This window comes from Myotis myotis, unplaced genomic scaffold, assembly GCF_014108235.1.
Source record: "Myotis myotis isolate mMyoMyo1 unplaced genomic scaffold, mMyoMyo1.p scaffold_m19_p_2, whole genome shotgun sequence".
NCBI classification, from domain to species: Eukaryota; Metazoa; Chordata; class Mammalia; order Chiroptera; family Vespertilionidae; genus Myotis; species Myotis myotis.
Window position 1 is genome coordinate 70,143,627 of NW_023416324.1, and position 23,592 is coordinate 70,167,218.

At 39.2% G+C, this 23,592-nt stretch overlaps 1 protein-coding gene and 1 non-coding gene across 17 annotated transcripts in view; both read left to right on the forward strand.

Annotated features, from left to right (window-relative positions):
• Positions 1 to 23,592, forward strand: part of RPAP2 (RNA polymerase II associated protein 2) — a 102,813-nt gene that overhangs the window by 17,333 nt on the left and 61,888 nt on the right. For 8 of the 16 annotated variants that reach the window (XR_004974009.1, XR_004974008.1, XM_036349236.1 and 5 more), the window contains 3 exons: positions 12,536 to 12,571; positions 15,432 to 16,368; positions 21,663 to 21,745. Coding sequence is in view for 10 of the 16 variants with exons in the window: in XM_036349236.1 (XP_036205129.1) it covers positions 12,536 to 12,571; positions 15,432 to 16,368; positions 21,663 to 21,745 (1,056 nt within the window). In the remaining 6 variants the exon portion in view is untranslated. Of the gene's footprint in view, positions 1 to 12,535; positions 12,572 to 15,431; positions 16,369 to 21,451; positions 21,569 to 21,662; positions 21,746 to 23,592 lie in introns of all 16 variants that reach the window. The other 8 variants (XR_004974012.1, XR_004974010.1, XR_004974011.1 and 5 more) reach the window with 4 other exon arrangements.
• LOC118678001 lies at positions 23,098 to 23,232 on the forward strand. The gene has a single exon (XR_004974694.1). It is a non-coding gene; the product is annotated as a small nucleolar RNA SNORA29 (small nucleolar RNA).

The window sequence follows — 23,592 nt, forward strand, 5'->3', positions numbered from 1 at the left end:
GACCCTCATTTCTATTATTTGGGTATAAAAAGATACATGAAGTATATTAATATCACAGAGAACAGTAGTGTTTCTCACAAAATGTCTCCTGATGCCCCGTCAGAAACAAAACATTGACCTAGATGGCCTGGGTCCTGATGCAGTATGATGCTTCTCATGTTGTGAGTTAGAGACTTTTTACCCACTTGGTGGCCAGAAACAGACCGCATACAGTTTTGTTGCTCTGAGACAGTGTATTCATTTAGGTAGTTGCATAGCTACATTTATAAATTCTGTTTGGTTGACTGCAAGCTCTGACAAATTTTTGAAAGGGAAGTTTCTTGAATTGTAATGGAAAAAATCAGGAGTTAAAACTAAGAAGGACAAATGTTCAGAATCAAATTGTGATTTAAAAGATCCAATTGGTGCGAAAAGAATGGTTAATGCTGACAGAGCTAAAAGCGCCATCATGTGGCTCAGTGTGGGGGATTTTCACACGTACTTCTTGGCAATAAACATAATGTAATCTCAGATGTGCGGAAGCCAAAAACCTCTGCAGAACAATTTCTATAACCTCTTCCTGAACAGCCAACTCTTGCTTGATATACAGAAGAAAAACTTTCTGAAACAAAATTTAACATGTCTTAAATTATATTTGAAAAATTCCCACTACAAGGAGCAATTGTAGCCTGTTGCTTCTGTTGGTTTATCTATAGTATTAAGAGGGTAATATGCTAATTAGACTGGACATCCTTCTGGACATCATTCCGGACATCCTTCCGGATGAAGCCGGGGCTGGAGCACGGGACCTGGGTGCCTGCTGGCAGCCAGAGTGAAGCCCAGGTCCTGGGTGCCAGAGGGAAGCCGGTGCCAGCAGCCAGGGGAAAGGAAGGCCTACTCTCACACGAATTTTTGTGCATCGGGCCTGTAGTATACATATAGGGTACATATTCTAAGCGATAAACAGACATACATACAAACATACATACAAAAGGTTTTTCAGTATGTTATTTCTAGTTTTAGATTTATTTTGCTAACGTTAGTTAATCATCTAATTTATACAATTAATCTAATTTATACTTTAGTAAAATAATATGAAAACATTTATGAAGAACAAGCTTGAAGGGTATTAAATAATACCCTTAACTAACATGATTACTTATTTTTGTTTTTTGAATTGAGCTTATATCAAGTTGAGAATAATCTCCAGGGCAACAAAAACTTTGAAGGGAATAGAAGATACTTAGAAGACGAATGACATTTTTAACAAACAAAATACTTTTGAATTTCCTTTATTTATTTATTTTTTTAATCCTCACCTGAGGATATTTCTTCATTGATTTTTAGAGAGAGTGGAAGGGAGGGGGACAGAGAGAGAAACATCGATGTGAGGAAGACACATCGATAAGTTGCCTCCCGCATGCACCCTCTCCAGGGCCAGGGATCGAGCCTACAACCAAGGTACATGCCCTTGACCAAATCGAATCTGGGACCCTTCAGTCCTTGGGCCAATGCTCTATCCACTGAGACAAACTGGCTAGGGCAAGCATGTCAAACTCAAAGGCTAACACAGGCCAAATAAACAAGGTTTAAGTTTATGTGGGCTGCAAAAAAACAAAAGCTTCAATTTTCATAAGAAACGTAGGTTTATTTCGATAGAGACATGCTGAATACAAAGGGCTGAAATAAATGAGTAATTGTTAAACATAAAATAATAGAACATTTTAATAAAAATTAGTATTTTTCTTGAACATTAATTTACCAGACACTGAATAACTGCACAAATTAAGAAGTGTAACTCAAATAAACCTATTTTTCTTGGTCTCCGAAAGCAAAATATTTCCTGTTGCACACACCAAACAAATCAGTACAAGACTAATGACGTGGCAATCGGCTGATAAAATATTCGCTGCTAGTATTAGTGGAGAGAAATGGTGCGCCTGCGCGTAAGGTGCGTAAGGGAAATGAATGCATCACAATTATAGTAATCAGTCATTAGTGAACGTTGTAGTTCGTTATTAATAATTATGTATAACAGGATATTGTAAAAATTAAGTGACAAAATTTTTATTAAAATGTTTCTTACATACCGTTATGTTGGCTGGGCCGCAAAAATATTTGTTGTGGGCTCCGTGGGGCCCACGAGTTTGACATGCTTGGGCTAGGGGCAAAGCTTTTGACTTTCATCTAAGAAAGAATAGCAAAGAAAGAGCAACTTAACTTGGTGCCTCCTTTTTAAAACAGCTTAAAACAGCTCTTAGCAAAAACAAACTGAAGCTCTGTATTGAACTTATTACCTCTTTAAACTTAGTTTATTTTTTGTGTTAGGTACTATTTCTATTTTATAGATTGGGAATCAGGGAGAGTATTAACATCACTCATAAAATATCTAGAAACAACATTTACTAGTTGTTGTTTTTTTAACCAATAGACAGAAAAATGAAACAAAGGAGATTTGGAAAATAGGAGCTTGTAAACTATATTGAGTTTTTACAACAGGGGTTAAGCAAAGGTGGTATTCTCACAACTTTTTGGGGTATTTTCTGACTTTGATTAGAGGCAGCATATTATAGAAAGAGCTTAGACTTTGAAAGACCTAAATTGAGATCCTAGATTTACTACTTGTTAGCTGTAGTGACCTTAGGAAGTCAGCTAACCTCTGAAAGCTTCCATTTCCTCCTCTATAAAAAGTTATGTGAGGATTAAATGAAATAATATATAAAACCACGTAGCAGAAAGTGTGGGAAGATGAAAAAGTTCTAGAGATGGATGGTGGTGATAGTTGAAGGGCAATATGATTGTACTTAATGCCACTGAACTGTACACTTAAAAATGAAAAATGGTTAAAAGGGTAACATTTGTTATGTATTTTATCACAATTTTTAAAAATCTACCTACCATATAGTAGGCACTTACTATATTCTAATTTTCCCCTTGCCTTCTTTAGAGATTGAATTTTCTTTTAACTCAGTTTTTTTCTAAAAGAATATCAAATTGTGTAGCTGGAGATTTCTCATAAAACTATCTTGAATTGTATCCATGATTTAGAATAAAGTTACATTTTGATTACCCCATGATTCAGCCATACTTGAACCTCATCATTTGGAACTATTCTGCCTCCAAGATCTTAAAATAAGAGCTTTTCGTCTCTGACCACAACCTCTATCTCATCTACAGCTATCACTCCTAAGTGTGCTTTGTGACCTCATTTTGACCTCCTGCCTCTACCTTAGCTCTGTTCTTCTAGGTTGGCAGACCCTCATTAAATTTGTTTTCTTGAGTTGTACAGTTATCAGTTACAGTATTGTCCTCTCAAGTAATCCCAGATTCTTTTTCCCTTAACTTACTACATGTCCACCTTCACATGTCATCCTTTTTTTCTGAGCTTAGGATGCTGACCATTATTGGGTAAAGTCCTCAAATAAGACCGTTAGCACTTTAGACAAGCTGTCTTATTTAATTCAGTTTTCACAACATCCCTGGGGAAATATTGCTACCTACCGTATTGATAGTGGAACTGAGGCTCAGAAAGGTTTAGTGATTCACCCTGAAGGTTTAGTCACTCACACTTAGCTCATATATTGATTTCAGATTTAAACCTAGATTTGTCTGGCCCAGAGCCTGCCTGCTCTTTTTCCATTCTTTGGCCCTGTTTCCAGTTCATTCTATCTCCTCTCAACTGTATGCTCATCTGTGTGTTTGTTTCTTCTCCCTCCCCACAACACCATTGATCCCCTCTGTGCTCTCTTCCACCTCCACCTACCCCCCACCATCACCACACTGTTGTCTATGTCCATGAGTTCTCTATTTTTTTTTTTTTTGCTCAATCCCTCTACCACAACCACCCCCAACTTTGTTTCTTGCTAATAACTCTTATACATTCACACCTTTTTTTCTTCTCCTTAAACTTTGAACCTAACCCCCAACTCATAGTGCATAATTTAACCTACTCCTTAACTGAAACAATGAGGGCATCCAGCAGAATCTCCTTCAACATTATCTTCTTTGTATGCTCTCTCATTTCTCTACCTCTTTGTTGCTAATGTACGACCTCTTATGTTACTGATTCAGTTCTCTTCTCACCAAAGCTTTGCTTTATGATTTATTCCTATTTTCTTCATCTTTAATGCTGTTTTCATATTGATTCTTTTCCCTCTATTTTAAAAAGGAAAAGAATCCTGAAAAAATATTCTTTAAATTTAGTATTCCTATAATAACTAGTGATGTTATCGAGAGTTATTTCAGTAGAGTAACGCCTACAAATTCCAGGAGGCAGAGGGTTGATGATTGAATAGGAGATAGGGAATTGAAAATGATGAGTGCAGATTTCTTTAAAGAAGGCTTACATTGAAAGGAGGCAGGGCTGTATGATTAAAGAACAGGGTTTAAAAGATAGAATACATTTACTAAAAGGAAAGCATAAAAAAAGGAAAGAGGAAAAAGGAGAGGTTTGTGAAGTAAAACATCTAAGTAAAATCCATAGGATTAGCCTCAAATGCCTTACTGTACAAATTATATCTATCTTTATAGACCCAGCTGAATCTGAAGCTTTTCTTCGTTAGCTCAGCAGGAAGTGTTTCAAAATTCTCTAATTTCCTGTGGCAGCTCATATATCTCTCCTGGTACTTATCAAGTACTCTCTTGAATTATGTGATGCAACAGTGTAGTTCTCATGAGCCATGCTGTTGGGGTTTGATTCCTGGCTTTACCAATTATGAGCTGTGTGACTTTCAGCAATGACTTTGGTACTCAGTCTTTGTATCTGTAATGGGATGATAGTAGCCGGTACATGATTCTTACAAGGATTAATATTTGTAAAGCTCTTAGAACATGCGTTTTCCTTCTACTAAGTTATACGATCCTTAAGAATCGGTAACTATTCTTTGTATTACCATAGCCCTCATTGTCCATACATATAATAGTTCATAATTTTACATAATTAGGAATTTGTTGAATGATGGAATATACTCTATATTTGCAGGTTAGCCATTTAGTGTATGAATCCAATTGAGAACCACTGTATCTGCACATACTTTCTTCCCTACAGTGATACTCAGACCCCAGGATAGGACCAAATGCCAGACAGCTACATGGTACTGAACCTTCATAATTTTAGGCACGAAGACTTGGACCAGGAAATGGGAAAAGAAGAGTGAGAGAACTACAAGTGGAAGTGGGAGAACATAGTCAACCGGGAATAAAACACAATTGTAAACGTTAGCATATTATTTAGGCCAAAAAAAACTCCTCATGGGAGTTATAAATATCCCTGTAGCAGTCAAGGCTATTCACCACCCAAGCAGTGTCATTTGTTTTCTTTGAGAAACACCAAACCATGGTAGCTTCTATGATTACAGTTTTAGTGAGTGGAAAGAAGTAGGGTAAACAGAATAATTTGGATGATTGGGAAAGGATACTCCTCAGTTGGCTGAGAGACTTTAAGGAAGGAGAGAAAAGAGATTAACTTTTTAGTCTCAGGCAACTCACTGCCTTTGCCTTATTCTGCCTTTTCCTTTTAAATGTTTTTATTATCTTTCTTGGGGAATTCCTGAACTGCAGGGCAATCTCTAGAGCAGGATGCCAAATACTGGTTTCATCTTGTATAACTAAGAAGAGGATTGCCAAGAGAGCCTGCAGTGCCTCCTATGCTTGAAACTGAACAAAAGATGAATGGGTTATCTAGGTAACAGTTACATGGTTGATGCTGTGATGTTTTAATTATATACAAAAATTAGAGGCTCAGTGCATGAATTCGTGCATGGGTGGGGTCCCTTGGCCTGGCCAGCAATCGGGTCAAATCAGGGCTGAATTGCCCAGTCCCCATCGGGGTCATCGGGGCAATTGGGGCTGGCTGGCCTGGGGGAGGGACTGCGGGAGGTTGGCTGGCCAGTGGAGGTTGGCTGTGGGAGCACACTGACCACCAGGGGGGAGCTCCTATGTTGAGCATCTGCCCCTGGTGGTCAGTGTACGTCATAGCGACCAGTTGACCTGTCATTCAGTCGTTCAGTCGCTTAGGCTTATATATATATATATACTAGAGGCCCGGTGCACAGAAATTTGTGCACTCAGGGATGGGGGGGCTCCCTCAGCCCGGCCTGTGCCCTCTTGCAGTCTGGGACCCCTCGGGGGATAACCACCTGCTGGCTTAGGCCCACTCCCTGGGGGGATTAGACCTAAGCTGGCAGTCAGACATCCCTTTGGCAGCCCAGGAGCCCTCAGGAAATGTCCACTTGCCAGCAGGGAGCAGGCCTAAGCTGCAGTCCGACATCCTTAGTGCTGCTGAGGAGGCGGGAGAGGCTCCCGCCGCCACTGCTGTAATGCAGCCATAAGCCTGGCTTGTGACTGAGCAGAGCTCCCCTCGTCGGAGTGCGCTGACCACCAGGAGGCACCTCCTGCATTGAGCGTCTGCCCCCTGGTGGTCAGTGTGTGTCATAGTGATCAGTGATCCCCAGTTGTTCTGCTGTTAGGGTCAACTTGCAAATTACCCTTTTATTATATAGGCTAGAGGCCTGGTACATGGGAGGGGCCAGCTGGTTTGCCCTGAAGGGTGTCCTGGATCAGGGTGGGGTTCCCGCTGAGGTGCCTGGCCAGCCTGGGTGAGTGGCTGATGGCTGTTTGCAGGTTGACCACAGCCCCTTCAGGGTGGGAGTCCCCGCTGGGGTGCCTGGCCAGCCTGGGTGAGGGGCTGATGGCTGTTTGCAGGCTGGCCATGGCCCCCAGCCACCCAAGCACCCAGTGGAGGCTGGCTGGAAGCAGGTATCGGGTTTATTTATCTTCTATAATTGAAACTTTGTTGAGGCCAGAGCCAGCCAGGGCAGGCGGGAAGCTTGGCTTCCTCCATCGCCAGGGCAACCAAACCTCCTGCTTGCTCCAGCTCCGTGGCTGCCAGCTGCCATCTTGGTTGGGTTAATTTGCATATAGTCTCTCTGATTGGCTGGTGGGCGTGGCTGGGGCATAGTGAAGGTATGGTCGATTTGCACGTTTCTCTTTTATTAGAATACTAGAGGCCCGGTGCACAAAAATTTGTGCACTCGGGGAGGAGGGGGGGTCCCTCAGCCCAGCCTATGCCCTCTCGCAGTCTGGGACCCCTCGGGAAATAACGACCTGCTGGCTTAGGCCTGCTCCCGGGTGGCAGAGGGCAGGCCTAATCCCTAGGTGCAGCCCCTGGTTGGGCTCAGAGCAGGGCCGATTGGGGAATTGGGGCACCGCCCCCTGTCATGCACAGAGCAGGGCGGATTGGGAGGTTGCGATGCCACCCTCAGTCACACTCAGGGTAGGGCCGATTGGGGGGTTGGGGCACCGCCCCCTGTCACACTCAAGGCAGGGTCAATGGGGAGGTTGCGGCGCCACCCCCTGTCACACACAGAGCAGGGCCAATCAGGGTGTTGGGGCGTGGCCCCCTGTCACGCACAGAGCAGGGTCGATCAGGGGGTTGGGGAGCTCCCCGCTGTCACGCACAGAGCAGGGCCCATTAGGTGGTTGGGGAGCTCCCCCCTGTCATGCACAGAGCAGGGACCATCAGGGGGTTGGGGAGCTCTCCCCTGTCACGCACAGAGCAGGGCGGATCAAGGGGTTGGGGCGCCGCCCTCTATCACCCACAGAGCAGGGTAGATCGGGGGGTTGGGGCGCCGCCACTGTCACACTCAGGGCAGGGCCGATGGGGAGGTTATGGCTCTACCCCATCACACACAGAGCAGGGCCCGTGGGGTGGGGGGGTTGGGGCGCCGCCCTCTATCACCCACAGAGCAGGGCCAATCAGGGGGGTGGGGCGCCGCCACTCTCACACTCAGGGAAGGGCTGATGGGGAGGTTATGGCTCTACCCCGTCACACACAGAGCAGGGCTCGTGGGGTGGGGGGGTTGGGGCACCGCACCCTGTCACACACAGAGCCGCAGGGCGATCAGGAGGTTGGGGAGCTCCCCCCTATTAGGCACAGAGCAGGGCCGATCAGGGGGTTGGGGTGCCTTCCCCTGTCAGGAACAGAGCAGGGCCGATAGGGAGGTTGTGGCCCCGCCCCCTGTCACACACAGAGCCACAGGGCGATCAGGGGGTTTGGGTGCTGCCCCCTGTCATGCTGATCCTGGTGCCAGGAGACCTCGCGGCTCCGCTGATCCCGGTGCTGGGAGGCATATTACCCTTTTACTATATAGAATAGAGGCCTGGTGCATGGGTGAGGGCTGGCTGGTTTGCCCTGAAGGGTGTCCTGGATCAGGGTGGGGGTCCCCACTGGGGTGCCTTGCCAGCCTGGGTGAGGGGATGAGGGGATGATGGCTGTTTGCAGCTGGTCACACACCCTTCAGGGTGGGGGTCCCCACTGGGGTGCCTGGCCAGCCTGGGTGTGGGGCTGAGGGCTGTTTTCAGGCTGGGACTGAAGCTCCCAACTGCTCCTTTTTTTCTTTTTTTCTTTTTATTCTGAGCCAGCTTTAGCTCTGAGGCTCCAGTTCTTAGGCCTCCGCTCCTGAAAGCAGATATCTGGTTTGTTTAGGTTCTACAATCAAAACTCTGTATCAACTCCAGCTCTGAGATCCCGGCTAGCTGAAAGCTGGTTTCTGGGGTTTTGTTTAGCTTCTATTTTTGTAACTATGTTTCAAACTGCTAGCTCAGAGGCCTGCAGCGGCAGGCGGGGAACGTTGGAGTCCTCCGTCACTGAAGCAAGCAAGCCTCATGTTAGTTTCAAGCTGCCTGGCTGCCGGCCGCCATCTTGGCTGGCAGTTAATTTGCATATCTCGCTGATTAGCCAATGGGAAGGGTAGCGGTCGTACGCCAATTACCATGTTTCTCTTTTATTAGATAGGATATATATCTATATCTATATCTATATCTATATCTATATCTATATCTATATCTATATCTATATCTATATCTATATACCTATATATGTATGTATACTTGTAACTGAGATTTTTCTCTGGTTGTCTTTAAATGTTATAACTCAAATGATTTTTGGTTCTAGCTAGCCATTTAGCTTGACTTTTTTTAATTGAAAGTTTTTGTAATATGATCTTCATTGCAGCCCTATTTTGCCCTTTAAATGGAATTTATGCTCAGTGTCTTAGCTTCCCTTTAATGCATACTGCTTCCTTATATTTACTCTTTTTTTCTAACAATTAACTTTTTAGAGCAATTTTAGGTTCACAATAAAATGGAGAAGAAGGTACAGAGATTTCCCATATGCCTCTTGCCCCCACATAAATCATACCCTCCCCCATTAGCAACCTCCTCCTTCAAAATGGTACATTTATTACATTTGACAAGCCTACATCAACATGTTCTTATCACCCAAAGTACACTCTTGGTGTTGTACATTCTATGGGTTTGGACAAATGTATAATGGCTTGTATCCACCATTTATAATATCAGGTCCTAAAAGTCCTCTGTGCTCCACCTAGTCCTTTCTCCCCTCCCTGCCCACACCCCCACAGCTCCTGATCTTTTTACTGTCTTCATAGTTTAACCTTTGCCAGAATGTTATATGGTTGGAATTATTAACAGTATATAGCCTTCTGACTAGCTTCTTTCACTTAGTGATATGCATTTAAGTTTCCTCCATGTTTTTTCATAGCTTGATGGCTCATTTCTTTTTAGTACTGAATAATATTCCATTGTCTGGTTGTAGCACAGTTTATTTATCCATTCATCTACTGAAGGACATTTTAGTTGCTTCCAAGTTTTGGCAGTTATGAGTAGAGCTATTATAAATATCCATGTGCAGGTTTTTGTGTGGATATAAGTATTCAACTTCTTTGGATAAATACCAAGGCACATAATTTGTGGATTGTATGGTAAGAGTATGTTCAGTATTGTAAGAAAACATTGAATTGTCTTCCAAAGTGGCTCTACTATTTTGCATTTCACCAGCAATTCAGCATTTGATGTGTTCTGGATTTTGGCTATGCTAATAGGTGTGGAGTGGTATTTCATTTTTGTTTTAATTTGCATTTCTCTGATGGCATATGAGATGGAGCATCTTTTCATATACTTATTTAGCATATGTATATCTTCTTTGGTAAGGTCTCTGTTAAGGTCTTTGGTGCATGTCTTAGTATATGTTCATTTGCCATATGTATATATTTCTTTTTTTTTTTTGAGAGAGAGAGAGAGAAGAAGGGGGGCTAAGAGAGAAAGAGAGAGAAACATCAGTTTGAGAAACATCAATCAGTTGCCTCCTCCACACCCCCTAGTTGGAGTCAAATCAGCCACCTTTTGGTGTATAGACAACACTCCAACCAACTGAGCCACACCAACCAGGTCTCTTTTTCTCTTTTTTTGTTTTGTTTTTAATATGTTTTTATTTCAGAGAGGAAGGAAGGAGAGAGTGATAGAAACATCAACGATGAATCATTAATCGGCTGCCTCCTGCATTCCCCACACTGGGGATCGAGGCTGCAACTCAGGCATGTGCCCTGACCCGAAATTGAACCATGACCTCCTGGTTCATAGATTGATGCTCAACCACTGAGCCATGCTGGCTGGGCTCTTTTTCTTTTTTCATGTATCTTCTTTGGTGAGGTATCTGTGAAGGTCTTTGGTCCATTTTTTAATTGCGTTGTTTGTTTTCTTATTGTTGTGTTTTGAGAGTTCTCATATTTTGGAAAATAGTTCTTTATCCGATATGCCTTTTGTAATTATTTTCTCCTACTCTGTTGCTTGTCTTTTTATTATCTTGACAGTATCTTTTGTAGAGCAGAAATTTTTAATTTTAATGAAGTCCAGCTTATCACTTTTTTTTTTCATGGATCATGTCTTTGGTGTCAGATCTAAGAAGTCATCTAGTTTTTCTGCTTTGTTATCTTCTAGTAGTTTTATATTTTTGCATTTTACATTTAGGTCAGTAATTCATTTTGGGTTACTAGTATTTTTGTGAAAAGTGTAAGGTCTGTGTCCAGATTCATTTTTTGTATATAGATGTCCAGTTATTCTAGTCCCATTTGTTGAAAAGACTTCCTTTTCTCCATTGTATTTGTTGCCTTTGCTCCTTTGTCAGAGATCAGTTGATTATATTCACACTAGAGGCCTGGTGCATGAATTCATGCACTAGTGGTGTCCCTTGGCCTGGCCTGCAGGATCGGGCTGAAACCGGCCCTCTGACATCCCCCGAGGGGTCCCAGATTGCAAGAGGGCGCAGGCCAGGTCAAGGAACCCCACCGGTGCATGATTGGATCTGGGAGGTACCATGGGAGGGCTCCAGGGCGTGTCTGGCCCGTCTCGCTCAGTCCCGATTGGCCAGACCCCAGCAGCAAGCTAACCTACCAGTCGGAGCATCTGTCCCCTGGTGGTTAGTGCACATCATAGCAATTGGTCAACCGGTCGACTGTCTGCCCCCTAGTTGTCAGTGCACATCATTGCGAGTGGTTGAGCAGCCTTAGCATTCATTAACATATTACGCTTTGATTGGTTGAACAGCCGACCAAACGACTGGACACTTAGCATATTAGGCTTTTATTATATAGGATGGGTCTACTTCTGTGACTTTCTATTCTATTCTACTTACCTATTTGTTCTTTCTCCAATAATTATACTATCTTGAGTATTATAGCTTTATAGTAAGACTTGAAGTCAGGTAATGTTAGTTCTTCAACTTTGTTCTTCTCCTTCAATATTGTGTTAACTAATCTGGGTATTTGCCTCGCCATAAAAACATTAGAATACATTTGTTGACATCCACAAGATAATTTGCTGTGATTATGGTTGGATTGCATTGAATCTATAGATCAAGTTGAGATGAACTGCATCTTAGCAATATTGAGTCTTCCTGTTGATAAACATGGAATATCACCTCATTTATTTAGTTCTTTGTAAACTTACTTTCGTTTAATCCATTTTGTAGTCTTCATAAGGCAGTTTTTCTGAGTCACTTCAGAATTATGTTACAGTTTTCTTGTTCTCTTGGATTCATTTGCTTTTATATTTGTTCCTTTTTATATCTGGCTTCCTAAGAGCTTTTTTCTTCCCATTTTTAATATCATGATGCTCAGCCAAATGTGATTTCTGTTATTGAATAGCAAAATTATTCCTCAAGTTAAATTAAACAATCTGTATACATAGTTTACATCCATACTGTAATATAACTACTTCCTCAGAAATTAGGGCAAAAAGTTTTACTAACCATATAAGGGAAATACAAGAGCTTCTATAATCTCTGCCCTCAAAGAGCTTGTGGTCTATTTAAGAAATCAGAATTAAATATGAAAAGTAACACATTTAGATAATAATTCTCGTATTAGGTCATAGAAGAGGACATGATTAATATATATTAATTGTACATACTTTGCAATTTAGAGAAGGGAGTGATTAGACAGGGAAGTGATTAGAGAAGGTTAGACAGGGAAACCTTTATCGGGCTCATAGAATTTGAACTTAGTTTTAAAATATTAGTAAATTTTGGGTAGAGATATTAATCCAGATTTTTTGTGGATGAGTTTCATAGTAATTTATCCCTTAATTTTTTCTTTAAAAAAATCTTTATATTTTCTAGCCAATGTAATTATAGTAAACACTTGAAAGTGTTTGACATATCAGTTACCTTCAATTTTCTATTTCTGTGTGTTTGTCACAGGCACCCTGATTTTCAGCTGCTACAGGAGGGACAAAGGTATGGTTGAATCAGTATCACTTACCTTCTATATATTCATGTTAATAGAAACATTAAGAGTAAACCAGGTGGTATGAGCTCTTGGACTTCCTGTACTGATGCATTATGTTAGTGCCCATTCTAGCCCACACAAAGAAATATTTGCCTTGTACAGCTTTTTCTTTTCTGATGGTAAGATGATGTGTTTGCTCTGTATGATTTATTGTACAGCTCTTTCTACCAAGGAAGTCTAATTGAACCTGTTGAAATATGACTCAAACACAGCTTCCATCTGAGATAATATGCTGCTTTGTCAACTAGATTGTGCCAATTAACATTTGTTGAAAGGTTTTTATAGTCTTATTTTATAGAATTTCAAAACATTAATGTATCTGTTATTTACAGCATTAATAGAGGTTCCAAGTTGTGATTTTTTTTTTTCTAAAATCCCCTTATGATGTTGCTTTCCCAGCCTTAATCATCTCTCAAAACATGTCCTTTTATCTCGAGAATAAATTTTCCTGGTTATTAGTCACTACCTTAGTTACATGGACTTGAGCCATAAGTGAGAGACACTGACTTATTGATGTGTTTCTTTAATTTATAGCTCAAAGTAGTACAGAAAAACATAATAACTTCAAATTCCAGGGGAGAGTCTGAAATATATGAAAGTTTAATTGTTCTATTTTTTAAAAAATTATACTTACAAGAGACAAGTCCCTGATGATATAGTATAGATTCTAACTAAAAAATTATATCTACTACTGAATAAACTTGTCATCTTTTCTCCATTTCCAATCACAACCTTACCTTCAACTCTGTTTTTCTTCTTTTACCCCCAACCCCACATGCTTTTATTAAACTGCTGCATTCTCTTCATTTTTAAAAATCATTTCTAAAAATGTAATAGCCTTTTGGAGGAGCAGTTTTAGGTTTACAGAAAAATTGCACAGAAAGTAGAGTTCCCATACACACTACCCTGTACATGCTTCTTGACCCAGAATTCTCCTCATTTGAATCTTTAAAGTTCTTATCGTTGCATTTGCTTAAGAGTAACTGTTCAACATCCTTCTTTACCTCAAGGTTGTATAGACAAAGCTAATCTTTGCCTTCACTCTTTCATAATTCTTAATTTTTTTTAAACCTAAAAATTGAATATAGTCAAAGGGAAAACTGTTGTTTTTTATTGTGAGCATTATATTGTAATTCTAGAGTTTAAAATGTAAATATCTCTCATTGATAAATGTTGATTTTTCCAACTTGATTTTTTTATTGTGACTGACTTCCTTGTGTTTTTCATTCTTTGGAACTTTCTGTAGTTAGAACTAGAGTTGGAAAATGTTTAAACATCTCTTTTTATATTTATACTAGAGGCCCAGTGCATGAATTCGTACAGGGGTGGGGTCCAGCCGGCCCTGCCCCAATCAGGGCAGATTGGGGCTGGGCCTGTCGGGAGGAGGAGATGGTGGGAAGTTGGCCGGCCAGCCCGCCCCCATCAGGGCTGGGCTGGCTTGGGGGAGGGGCCTTGGGTGATAGGCTGGTGGACCCTGCCCCCAATTGGGGTTGGGGGCAGGGCCGGCCATAGGAAGGGGCCGTGGGTGGTGGACCAGCAGGCCCCGCCCCCAAATGGGGTGAGGGGTGCCGAGGAGGGGCCATGGGTGGTTAGCTGGCTGGCCCTGCCTCTGATCAGGGTGGGGGGGGCTGATCAGGGGCAGGGCCAGCCAGGGGGAGGGGCTGCAAGCCAATCAGGGTGGTAGGGGTCCATAGGGGGTGGGGCTGGCCTGGGGGAGAGGCTATGGGCCAATCAGAGTGGTGAGGGCTCATGGGGGGGGCCGGCCAGGGGGAGGGGCTGCAGGAGGTTGGCCAGCCAGCCCCGGCCCCTATTAGGATGTGGGGTGCAATCAGGGGCGGGGCAGCTGGGAAAAAAGGGGGGATGTTTGGCAAGCCCTCCCCCCCCCCCTCCGCCCCCCGCCTTTGGTCATGGTGGGAGAGTCTGATCAGGGGCAGGCCTGCCGGGGGGAGGGGCTGCGGGAGGTTGTCCGGCCGGCCCCACCCCCGGATCGGGCTGGTTCGCTGGCCACGGTGGGCGTCATAGCAACTGGTTGTTCCGGTCGTTATGGCGTTATGGTCACTAGCTTTTTGTTTATATAGATCTTTCAAAGCCTAAACAAAGCTCCCTATAATGTGTGTGTGTGTGTGTGTGTGTGTGTATATGTGTGTGTGTGTGTACATACATACATATATGCTTGTTTGAGAAACCAGTAATGAAGTTTTCAAAAGAAAACCTTTTTTCAAAAAGGATATATGAAACAGAAGGGAACAGGCTAAAATAAAAAATAGTTCAGTAGGTTGTTTTTGTTGTTGTTGTTGCTGTTATTCTTATTTATTTATTTATTTTGAGAAATGGGAGAAAGGGAAGGAGGGAGTGGAGAGAGAGAGAGAGACAGACAGACAGACAGATAGACAGACATTGATGTGAGAGAGAGACATCAATTGGTTGCCTTCCACACTCACCCCAACCTAGCGGGGTTGAACCTGCAACCCAGGTACGTGCCCTTGAGCAGGAATTGAACCCGTGACCCTTCGGTGCTCAGGCCAATGTGCTAATCACGGAGCAACACTGGCCAGGGCTCTTTTAACATTTTTAAAATAATTAGGGGTAAAGAAGATAATTATATCAAATAAATAAGAACTGAAGAAATTATGTAATTATAGCTTTCTTCTGAAGTGTGTGTGTGTGTGTGTGTGTACAGGCTTATATAAGCCTATAAATAAGGCTTTGCATAGGGAATAAAAATACCTACCTTGAAAGGTACAAAGTGTAAATACATGGGACATTCTGCTTTTCTGTTACAGTTAGTTTGTTTCTTTTCTTCTACAGTGGCCATTCTGGAGAAGAAGTACAGTTATGCAGTAAGACCATTAAAACATCAGATGTTGACAATCCTGGCCATATTGAGAAGCAATATGAATCTAATTCTTCTAGCATTCATAGTGATAGTAGCAGTGATAATGAGCAAGACTTTGTTTCCTCCATTCTACCAGGAAACAGACCAAATGCAATGGGTACAAGGCAACAGCTGCACATAAAAAGCATCATGAAAAAGAAAGCTCGTCAAAAATCTAACTTCAAGCAAAAAGACAAAAAACAGGCAGTAATAAGTATTACTGAGCAGTTAGGCAATTGCAGATTAGATAGTCAGGAGAAAGCTGCTACTTGTGAACTTCCTTTACAGAAGGAAAATACTCTGGTTTCTTTAAATAGTCCTTCGAGAGAAAACTTAGATGCTTCAGAAATTCCTGAAAATAAATACAATAGTTCAGAAATAACTTTAGTAGGCATAAGTAAGAAAAGTGCTGAACATTTTAAGAGGAAATTTGTCAAATCAAACCAAGTTTCTAGGTCAGCTTCTAGTTCAGTGCAGGTGTGTCCTGAAGTTGCGAAGGCAAACTTACTTAAAGTTCTGAAGGAGACTTTGATTGAGTGGAAGACAGAAGAAACTTTGAGGTTTTTATATGGTCAGAATTATGCTTCTGTGTGTCCAAAACCCTCTTCAGACCCTCTGGTTAAAGAAGAAGAGCTTGATGAAGATGACATAAACTCTGACCCAGATAGTCATTCCCCCACCTTGCGGGAATCTCAGGACAGCTTGGATGAGTCTTTGCCTTTCAGGGCCTCAGATACAGCCATTAAACCACTGCCAAGTTATGAGAGCTTGAAAAAGGAAACTGAAACATTAAACCTAAGGATCAGAGAGTTTTATAGAGGACAGTATGTTTTAAATGAAGAAACCACCAAATCACAAGACTCAGAAGAGGTACGTCTTAATGGTGATGAGTTTTCTATGTTGCTAACATATGGAATACTCATTATAGCAAATTTTAGAGTAGGAAGAAAAATACTGGAGATAATTGTTAAATTTTCAGAAGACTTTTTTACTTGTCAGTCTTTTCGTTTAAAATGCCATTTCCAGTAATGGCATTACTATTTTCCAAATAAGTTGAAGTTTGCCCCTGAAAATTTTCATAAATGTGGAACATTTTTCTGTAATGTAGAAATAGGCTCAAATTGTGGGGCAGAATTTTCTTTAAACCTAGTTCTTCATATATGTAGAACCTCTGAAGAGGTTGTTTTTTCTTCATTTATATGTATTATTTCTGATTTCTACATGGAATACATATCTTTGTGTTATTTTCAGTGGGACTGTATGCAGTGGAGTAGACTTACTAGTTGAATGGTAAAATATTTGTATAATATTTGGCAAACATGCCCATTTAAAATATTATAAATGAAAATAATATATTAAAGGAGACTTATTGGGAAATAATAGAGAAAACGGAAATAGCACATTCAGGCAAGACTTAGATTTGAATATCTGCTCTGTCATTTACTAGCTGTATGAAAAGTTAGTTCTTGAGTTTGATTGCTTATCTGTAAATGGGATCATAAGTAGCTTCCCTTGCTTAATAGTTACACGTTTTAAAGATAACATATATAAAGCATTTATCACAGTGCCTGTCATATAATTGGTACTCTGTAAATAGCAATTATATGTGGAGACTGAATGTATGCCACTGAGGGTTAGGGAGATTTTTCAGTATTTCTAATACCCCGTTTTGGTTGATGTGTAGTTTGGGAAATGAAGTCATTTGATATGAAGAGGAGTAGGCAATAGTCTGGTTTTAACCACAAAACTTTGTTACTAAAGATTTCTGAGTAAATGTGGCTGTAAAAACATTTGGAGATTTATAAAGAAGGTGAAAGTGAAAATATAGTAAAAATTTAGAAATATTTTATATTTCTAGAGAATATTACCCAACTCAGTACTGTATTTGAAATCACTTCAACTGTATTCTTAGACAGTATCTGTAACTTTTATCTTAAGTATGGAGAAACATTGATTTCTGTCAGCTGCATAAACCTATCTTAGTACATAACTTGTTTTAATCATTTTTGTGCTTATAAGCCTTAAGAAGGAAAAATTAATCCCTGAAATTTGACTGCTCCTCTGTTGCATAACGTTTTAGAACTTTTCCATTGAAGTATAACTCGATGCTGTAGCTCATTGAATTATCACAAATGAGCACTACCCAGGATAAAACTAAACCAGAGCCACACTATATCTTTTCCTGACCATTACCTCTTTCCAGAATGAATGACTATTATAATAGCACAGATAAGTTTTGCCAATTTTGAACTGTATATAAATGGATTCACACAGTATATATTTGTTGGTGTCCAATTTAGTTCATGCAACATTATGTTTGTGAATCACTTGTGTTGTTAACTCTAGTTTTATTCTTTTATTGCTACATAGTATTCCATTATAGCAATGTACCACAATTTACTTATATTAATGAGCATTTAGGCTGTTACAGTTTGGGGCTATTATGAACTGCTGTATGAACTTTCTTATATATGTCTCTGCTAATGTGCATGCATTTCTGTTGGGTATGCATCTAGGACTAGAATTTCTGGGTCATAATGTATGGGTATACATGCAACTATACTAGATAATGACAAATAGTTTACCAAAATGGCTGTGGCAGTTTATATTCCCCTACCATACTATGAGAGTTTCCATGACTCCACACTTTCACAATACTTGATATTGTTAGTTTTCACCATTCTGGTGGCATTGCTTTTTGGTTACATTTCTCTGATGATTAATGAGTTGAGCACTATTTCATTTGCTTATTGACCATTTGGATAGTCTTTTGTGAAATGCTTTGAGGTGTCTTTTTTTTCCCCATTTACCTATTGAATATATGTAGGTTTTTTTGTTTTTTTTCTGTTGATCTGTAGGAATTCTGTATGTATTCAGGACTCAAGCCCATTTTTATTATTATTTTTTTAAATATATTTTATTGATTTTTTACAGAGAGGAAGGGAGAGGGATAGAGAGTTAGAAACATCGATGAGCGAGAAACATTGATCAGCTGCCTCCTGCATACCCCCTATTGGGGATGGGCCTGCAACCAAGGTACATGCCCTTGACCGGAATCGAACCCGGGACCCTTTGGTCTGCAGGCCGACGCTCTATCCACTGAGCCAAACCAGTCAGGGCTCAAGCCCATTTTTAGTTAATGTGTATTGTGAATACCATCTTCTACTCTGAGACTTGCCTTTTCACTCATTACTGGTGTCTTCAGTCTAGTTTATTAATTCCTCCTTTTAGTGACTTCTTTAAGAAATCTTTACCTAGCCCAGGTTATTTAATATTCTAGAATCTATGTTGTTTTTCCTTTCACATTAAGATCTGCAATTCATCTGGGATTGATTTTTGTTTATGGTGACAAGTGTATTATTTCCTTTTTGGGAAATGTGTGCACATCAAAGTTTGAGAAGCACTATTGATTTTTTTTTTTTTTTTTTTTGGTTGTTTCTTTGCTCATTCCATCCGTTAGAGAGGTAGGTCAAAATCTGTCACCATAATTATGGGTTTATTTATTTACTTATTTATTTACATTGTTTTTTAAATCCTCACCCAAGGATATTTTTCCACTGATTTTCAGACAGAATGGAAGGAGGGGGAGAGAGAGAAACATCGGCATGAGAGAGACACATCAATTGGTTTCCTCCCTTCTCCACCACACACCGCTCGACAGGGGTTGGGGATCAGACCTCCAACCAAGGTACATGCCCTTGACTGGGAATGGAACCGGGACCCTTCAGTCCATGGGCCAGCACTCTAACCATTGAGCAAAACTGGCTAGGGCTAATTATGGATTTATTATTTCTCCTTTTAGTATTATGAATTTTACTTTTAATATTTTGAGACCACATTATTGGTTGCAAATGTAAGATTGTATACCTTCCTGGAAAATTAAACTTTTAGCATTATGGAGTAACCTTTCTCTACATTGATTATTTTTCCCCTTAAAGTCTACTTTGCTAACACTATCATTCTTTTATTAGTATTTTCAAGGATTATCTTATTTTAAATATAGGCTGATCATCTTATCCTTTATGGGGAGGATTTAGTCCATTTACATTTAATGTCATAATTGATATGATGTTTGGTTTTAAACCTATCATCTCACTTGTTCGTTGCTTGCTGCATTCCACCTATTCTGTGTTCCTCTTTCTTTCCTATTTTGCTCTCTTTGTGTTAAATATCATTAATCCATTTTTTACCCTACATTAGCTTCTTATACATTCTTTTGCTAATTAATAAGTGGTTACTCTAAAGATTAAAATCTGAGTCTTTGCCTTATTAAAGTCTAATGTCATGTAATACTTTTATTCCTTCCTGGACAATTAGAACTTTAGAACTGTAACTCAGTTTACCTGCTCTTTACTTATGTGTTCTTGTTGTGTATTTTTGTTCTCTTTATATTTTCAGTTCTACAGAATTATTTATAGTCAATATTCAGTTGGTTTTGTCTAATTAATTACTCTTTCATTATTTTACTGAATTTCTTTTCTTTCATCTGGAATCATTTGCCTTGGGCCTACAGAATATCTTTTGTTTCTGTTAGTGCCATTTTATAGTGATTAATTTTATGTTTTTGTTTGTAACAAAATTTTTTATTTCACTTTTACTTTTACCTTTGAAAGATATTTTTCTGGATATTGAATTCTAGATTAGAGTTTTTTTTCTTTCAGCCCATTGAAAATATTCCCTTGTCTTTTGACTTCCATTTACTTCTGTTATTGCTGTCTTTCTTTTTTCAAATATCATGTTTTCTCCTTTAGCTATTTTTAAGACCTTTTTATTTTCCTTTGGTTACCCTCAATTTTAAAATCCTTTGTGTAGGTATGGTTATATTTGTTCTTTTGTTTGTTGTAATACTTAATTCTATGACTTGACTTCTTTCATCAGTTTTGGAATATTCTCAAATATTACCTTGTGCTCCAGGTAGTTATGTTAGTCTTTTTCACTGTATCTTCTTTGTCTCTTACATTATTTTGTGCTTTGCATTATGTGGAGGGGAAAGAAGGGTGTTGGGTGTGACTGTGCTTCATTCTAGGTATTATCCAAGTCAGCATTCTCTCTTCAGTTATTTCCACATTATTAAATCTATCCATGAGTCTTTAAAATGCTATATTTTTCACTTATAGAATTTTCATTTAGTTCTTTTATATAGTTTTCAGTTCTCTGCTGAAATTTTCAAGCTTGTCATTTCTTTGAATATATTGAACATTTATTTTAAATAAAACTGATAACTTCATTATCTGGATTCCCTGAGGATTGACTTCTGTGGACTAATGTTTCCGATTTTGATCACATTGTCTTAGTGTTTCATTATGTGGCAAACATTGTATATTAAAAGTTACAGAGATAATTTGAGACCCAGGCTAATGCATCTTCCTCTAGAATGGATTTATGTTTGCTTCTGGCAAATTTGTATCAGTGCCAAATCTCGTTAATCCAAGTAGGAGTTATGATGATTTGGTGATGGGCTTCAGTCCCTGTAAGAGCCAGTCTGTTTCCTATTCATTCTTACTCCTAGAGTGTGATCCTTTTAAGTCCTGGTCTCTAACTTGGGGAGTGTTGTTAGTGCCTCTCCTTTCTTGGCATGCCCCAATGTCTATTAGAAGAGCAGTGCTTGGGTTCTCAGTATCTAAATTGTCTCTTCTGAAATTAGTCAGTGGCCTCTCTGGAATTACCTTCTCCAGAATCTCAGGCCATAATTATTTACTGCCTTGTTAGCAATCTGATGCTTTCGAACGTGTTTTTCCCCCCAGCTTTTTCACTTCTCAGCAGGAGGAGTGGTTTGCCATTTCTTGTCTGCCATTTCTAGAAGCGGAATTCCCCATAATATATTTATATTATTTGCTAATTTTTATCTTTTAATTTCCTACATTTACATAGCATTTAGTAGTTTACAAAGTCTTTTTGTATGCATTTTCTCATTCAATGAAGAAGGTATTAATTAGTATTCCTTTTAATGCAGATGAGAAAATACTCAAAAGTGGGCAAATGATTCAGGCAAGTTCACATAAGCCTGAACTGATACTCAAATTTAAATTTTATAAATTTCAAGTCTAGGTTTCATTCTACCATACCACAGGTATTAACTTTTGTATTTTAATGTTAATTATTCTAATCAAAGAAAGAATGTAAATTCATGTTTTTATTTTGCTTTGTTTAAAAATGTGATTCAGCATGATCCCACCTTTCCACTGATAGATTCAAGTTCTCAGAACCAGATTAGAAAACGCATCGTACTCGAAAAATTGAGTAAAGTGTAAGTATGTAATTGTCATTCCACTTTTACAATATTTTTAAGTTGACTTGGTATTTGTGGGTTCATAATATATAGGTGTTATTGAATTTTGAACAGTGAAGAATAATGTGAAAGGTTTACATGGATTTCTTCACCTGAGAAATTTTGATTTTTAAGATATCCTACCAAGGAAATACTGAAATTAAGTTTTGTGTACAAGATGCACATAGTAAAGAGGAAGGTTGAGATTATGAGAGTAGAAAACCAAACTACCTCACTTTAATTTAATAATCCAATGGAGTCAGAGGGGAAAAAATATCAAAGCTAGACCCATTTAATTACTGATTTGTGGTAAATGTGTCACATCAGTTTCACATGTGAATAAGACTTTGTAAAGTTTTAACAGTCTGTTAACTCACTCTGCATACATATTCATAGAACATTTTCACACTCAGCAACTTGAGTTTTTGTTCAATTCAACTTTGCACTTTAGTTTTAAGCTTCCTGTGGTGGAAATTACTGTTCTTGTAATTAGCCCAGTCATAAATGACATTTAAAAATTGCAACCTTGGTTTCTCTTTCAAAAGGAGCTTTCAATCTTTTTTCCAGAGGTATGAGAGCTGTTTTGAACTTTTTAGCCTGCATTTTCTTTCTTTAATAGAAAAGATGGAAAGGTGTTTTCAGTCCTTGCTTAAGGTGGTATGTATGTGGAGAAGTCTTAATTATGTGGTTTATTCAAAATAACAAAAACATTTTGGAAGCCATAGTATTATGAGGACCTTACTCCTTCCTTTAAGTTTTACATTTTAAATAACTCTTTAAAATAATATTTATTGAGTGCCTTTTATATGTTAGGCTCTTCATATATGATAAATCTGTTATTAATTTTGCCATTTATGTGTTTTCATACTTATACATTTCTGTTGAATATTAGGTTAGAAAACAATGTAAGTCACCATTATCTGATTTATAGAAGAATCCTTAAATTTAGTTACAGAGTTTTTAAAGTGGGCATGGGTTATTCATACTGGTATATAATCAGTAGAAAGGAATTTATCTGAAAATAGTTACCTAGAATTTTAGCTAATAAAAGTACCCAGTTTTAAATTTAAGACCATGTAGACATGTCATTGAAGAAATTCTGTTCCTTCTGGGTTTGGGCTGCAACAGAACATGCTAAAGGACCCCTGCTCGAAGACCAAATTATTGAATTAGCACAAGAAATAAATTTCAGAAGAGTTGGAATAACTTACAGAAAAAGAAGCACAAAGGACACTGAAAACAGAATAATTATGGTGGCATAGGCGGTTTAGGGATGGTTGGTTGTTCATAAAAGCAGTTGAGATTTTTCCCATTATAAAAGTAAGACTTTCCTTCCCATTTGACTACCATATTTTCTCCTAATAATAAATTTTAGTGGCTGTGTTTATGGAGAGATTATAATTGCCATGATCTGAAGAGGAAGGATTTGTGTCCTCTTCCTATATGAAATGGATGAGCAGAAAAAATAAATGAAACTTTTTTTGTTTCTCATTGAAACAAACCAATTGCAAAAGGGCATTTTTTAAGTAAAGAAAATGAAAGATGTACTGATGATATTGAGGAATTATTATTAATGTATTAATTATTTTTAATTTGGAATAATAAGGAATTACGATGATAATTTTATTGTGGTTGTATAAGAAAATGCCTTTGTATTTAGAGATACCTGAGGAAATACTTAGGGGTCAAGTGACATGTCAAGGATTCACTTTAAAATATTATAGCAAAAAAAGGAAAGAAGAAAAATGAAGCATATGTAAGAAAATCTGAGAACAGATATATGAGGTTGTTACCACTATTTGGAACATGTTTGAAACTTTCATAAT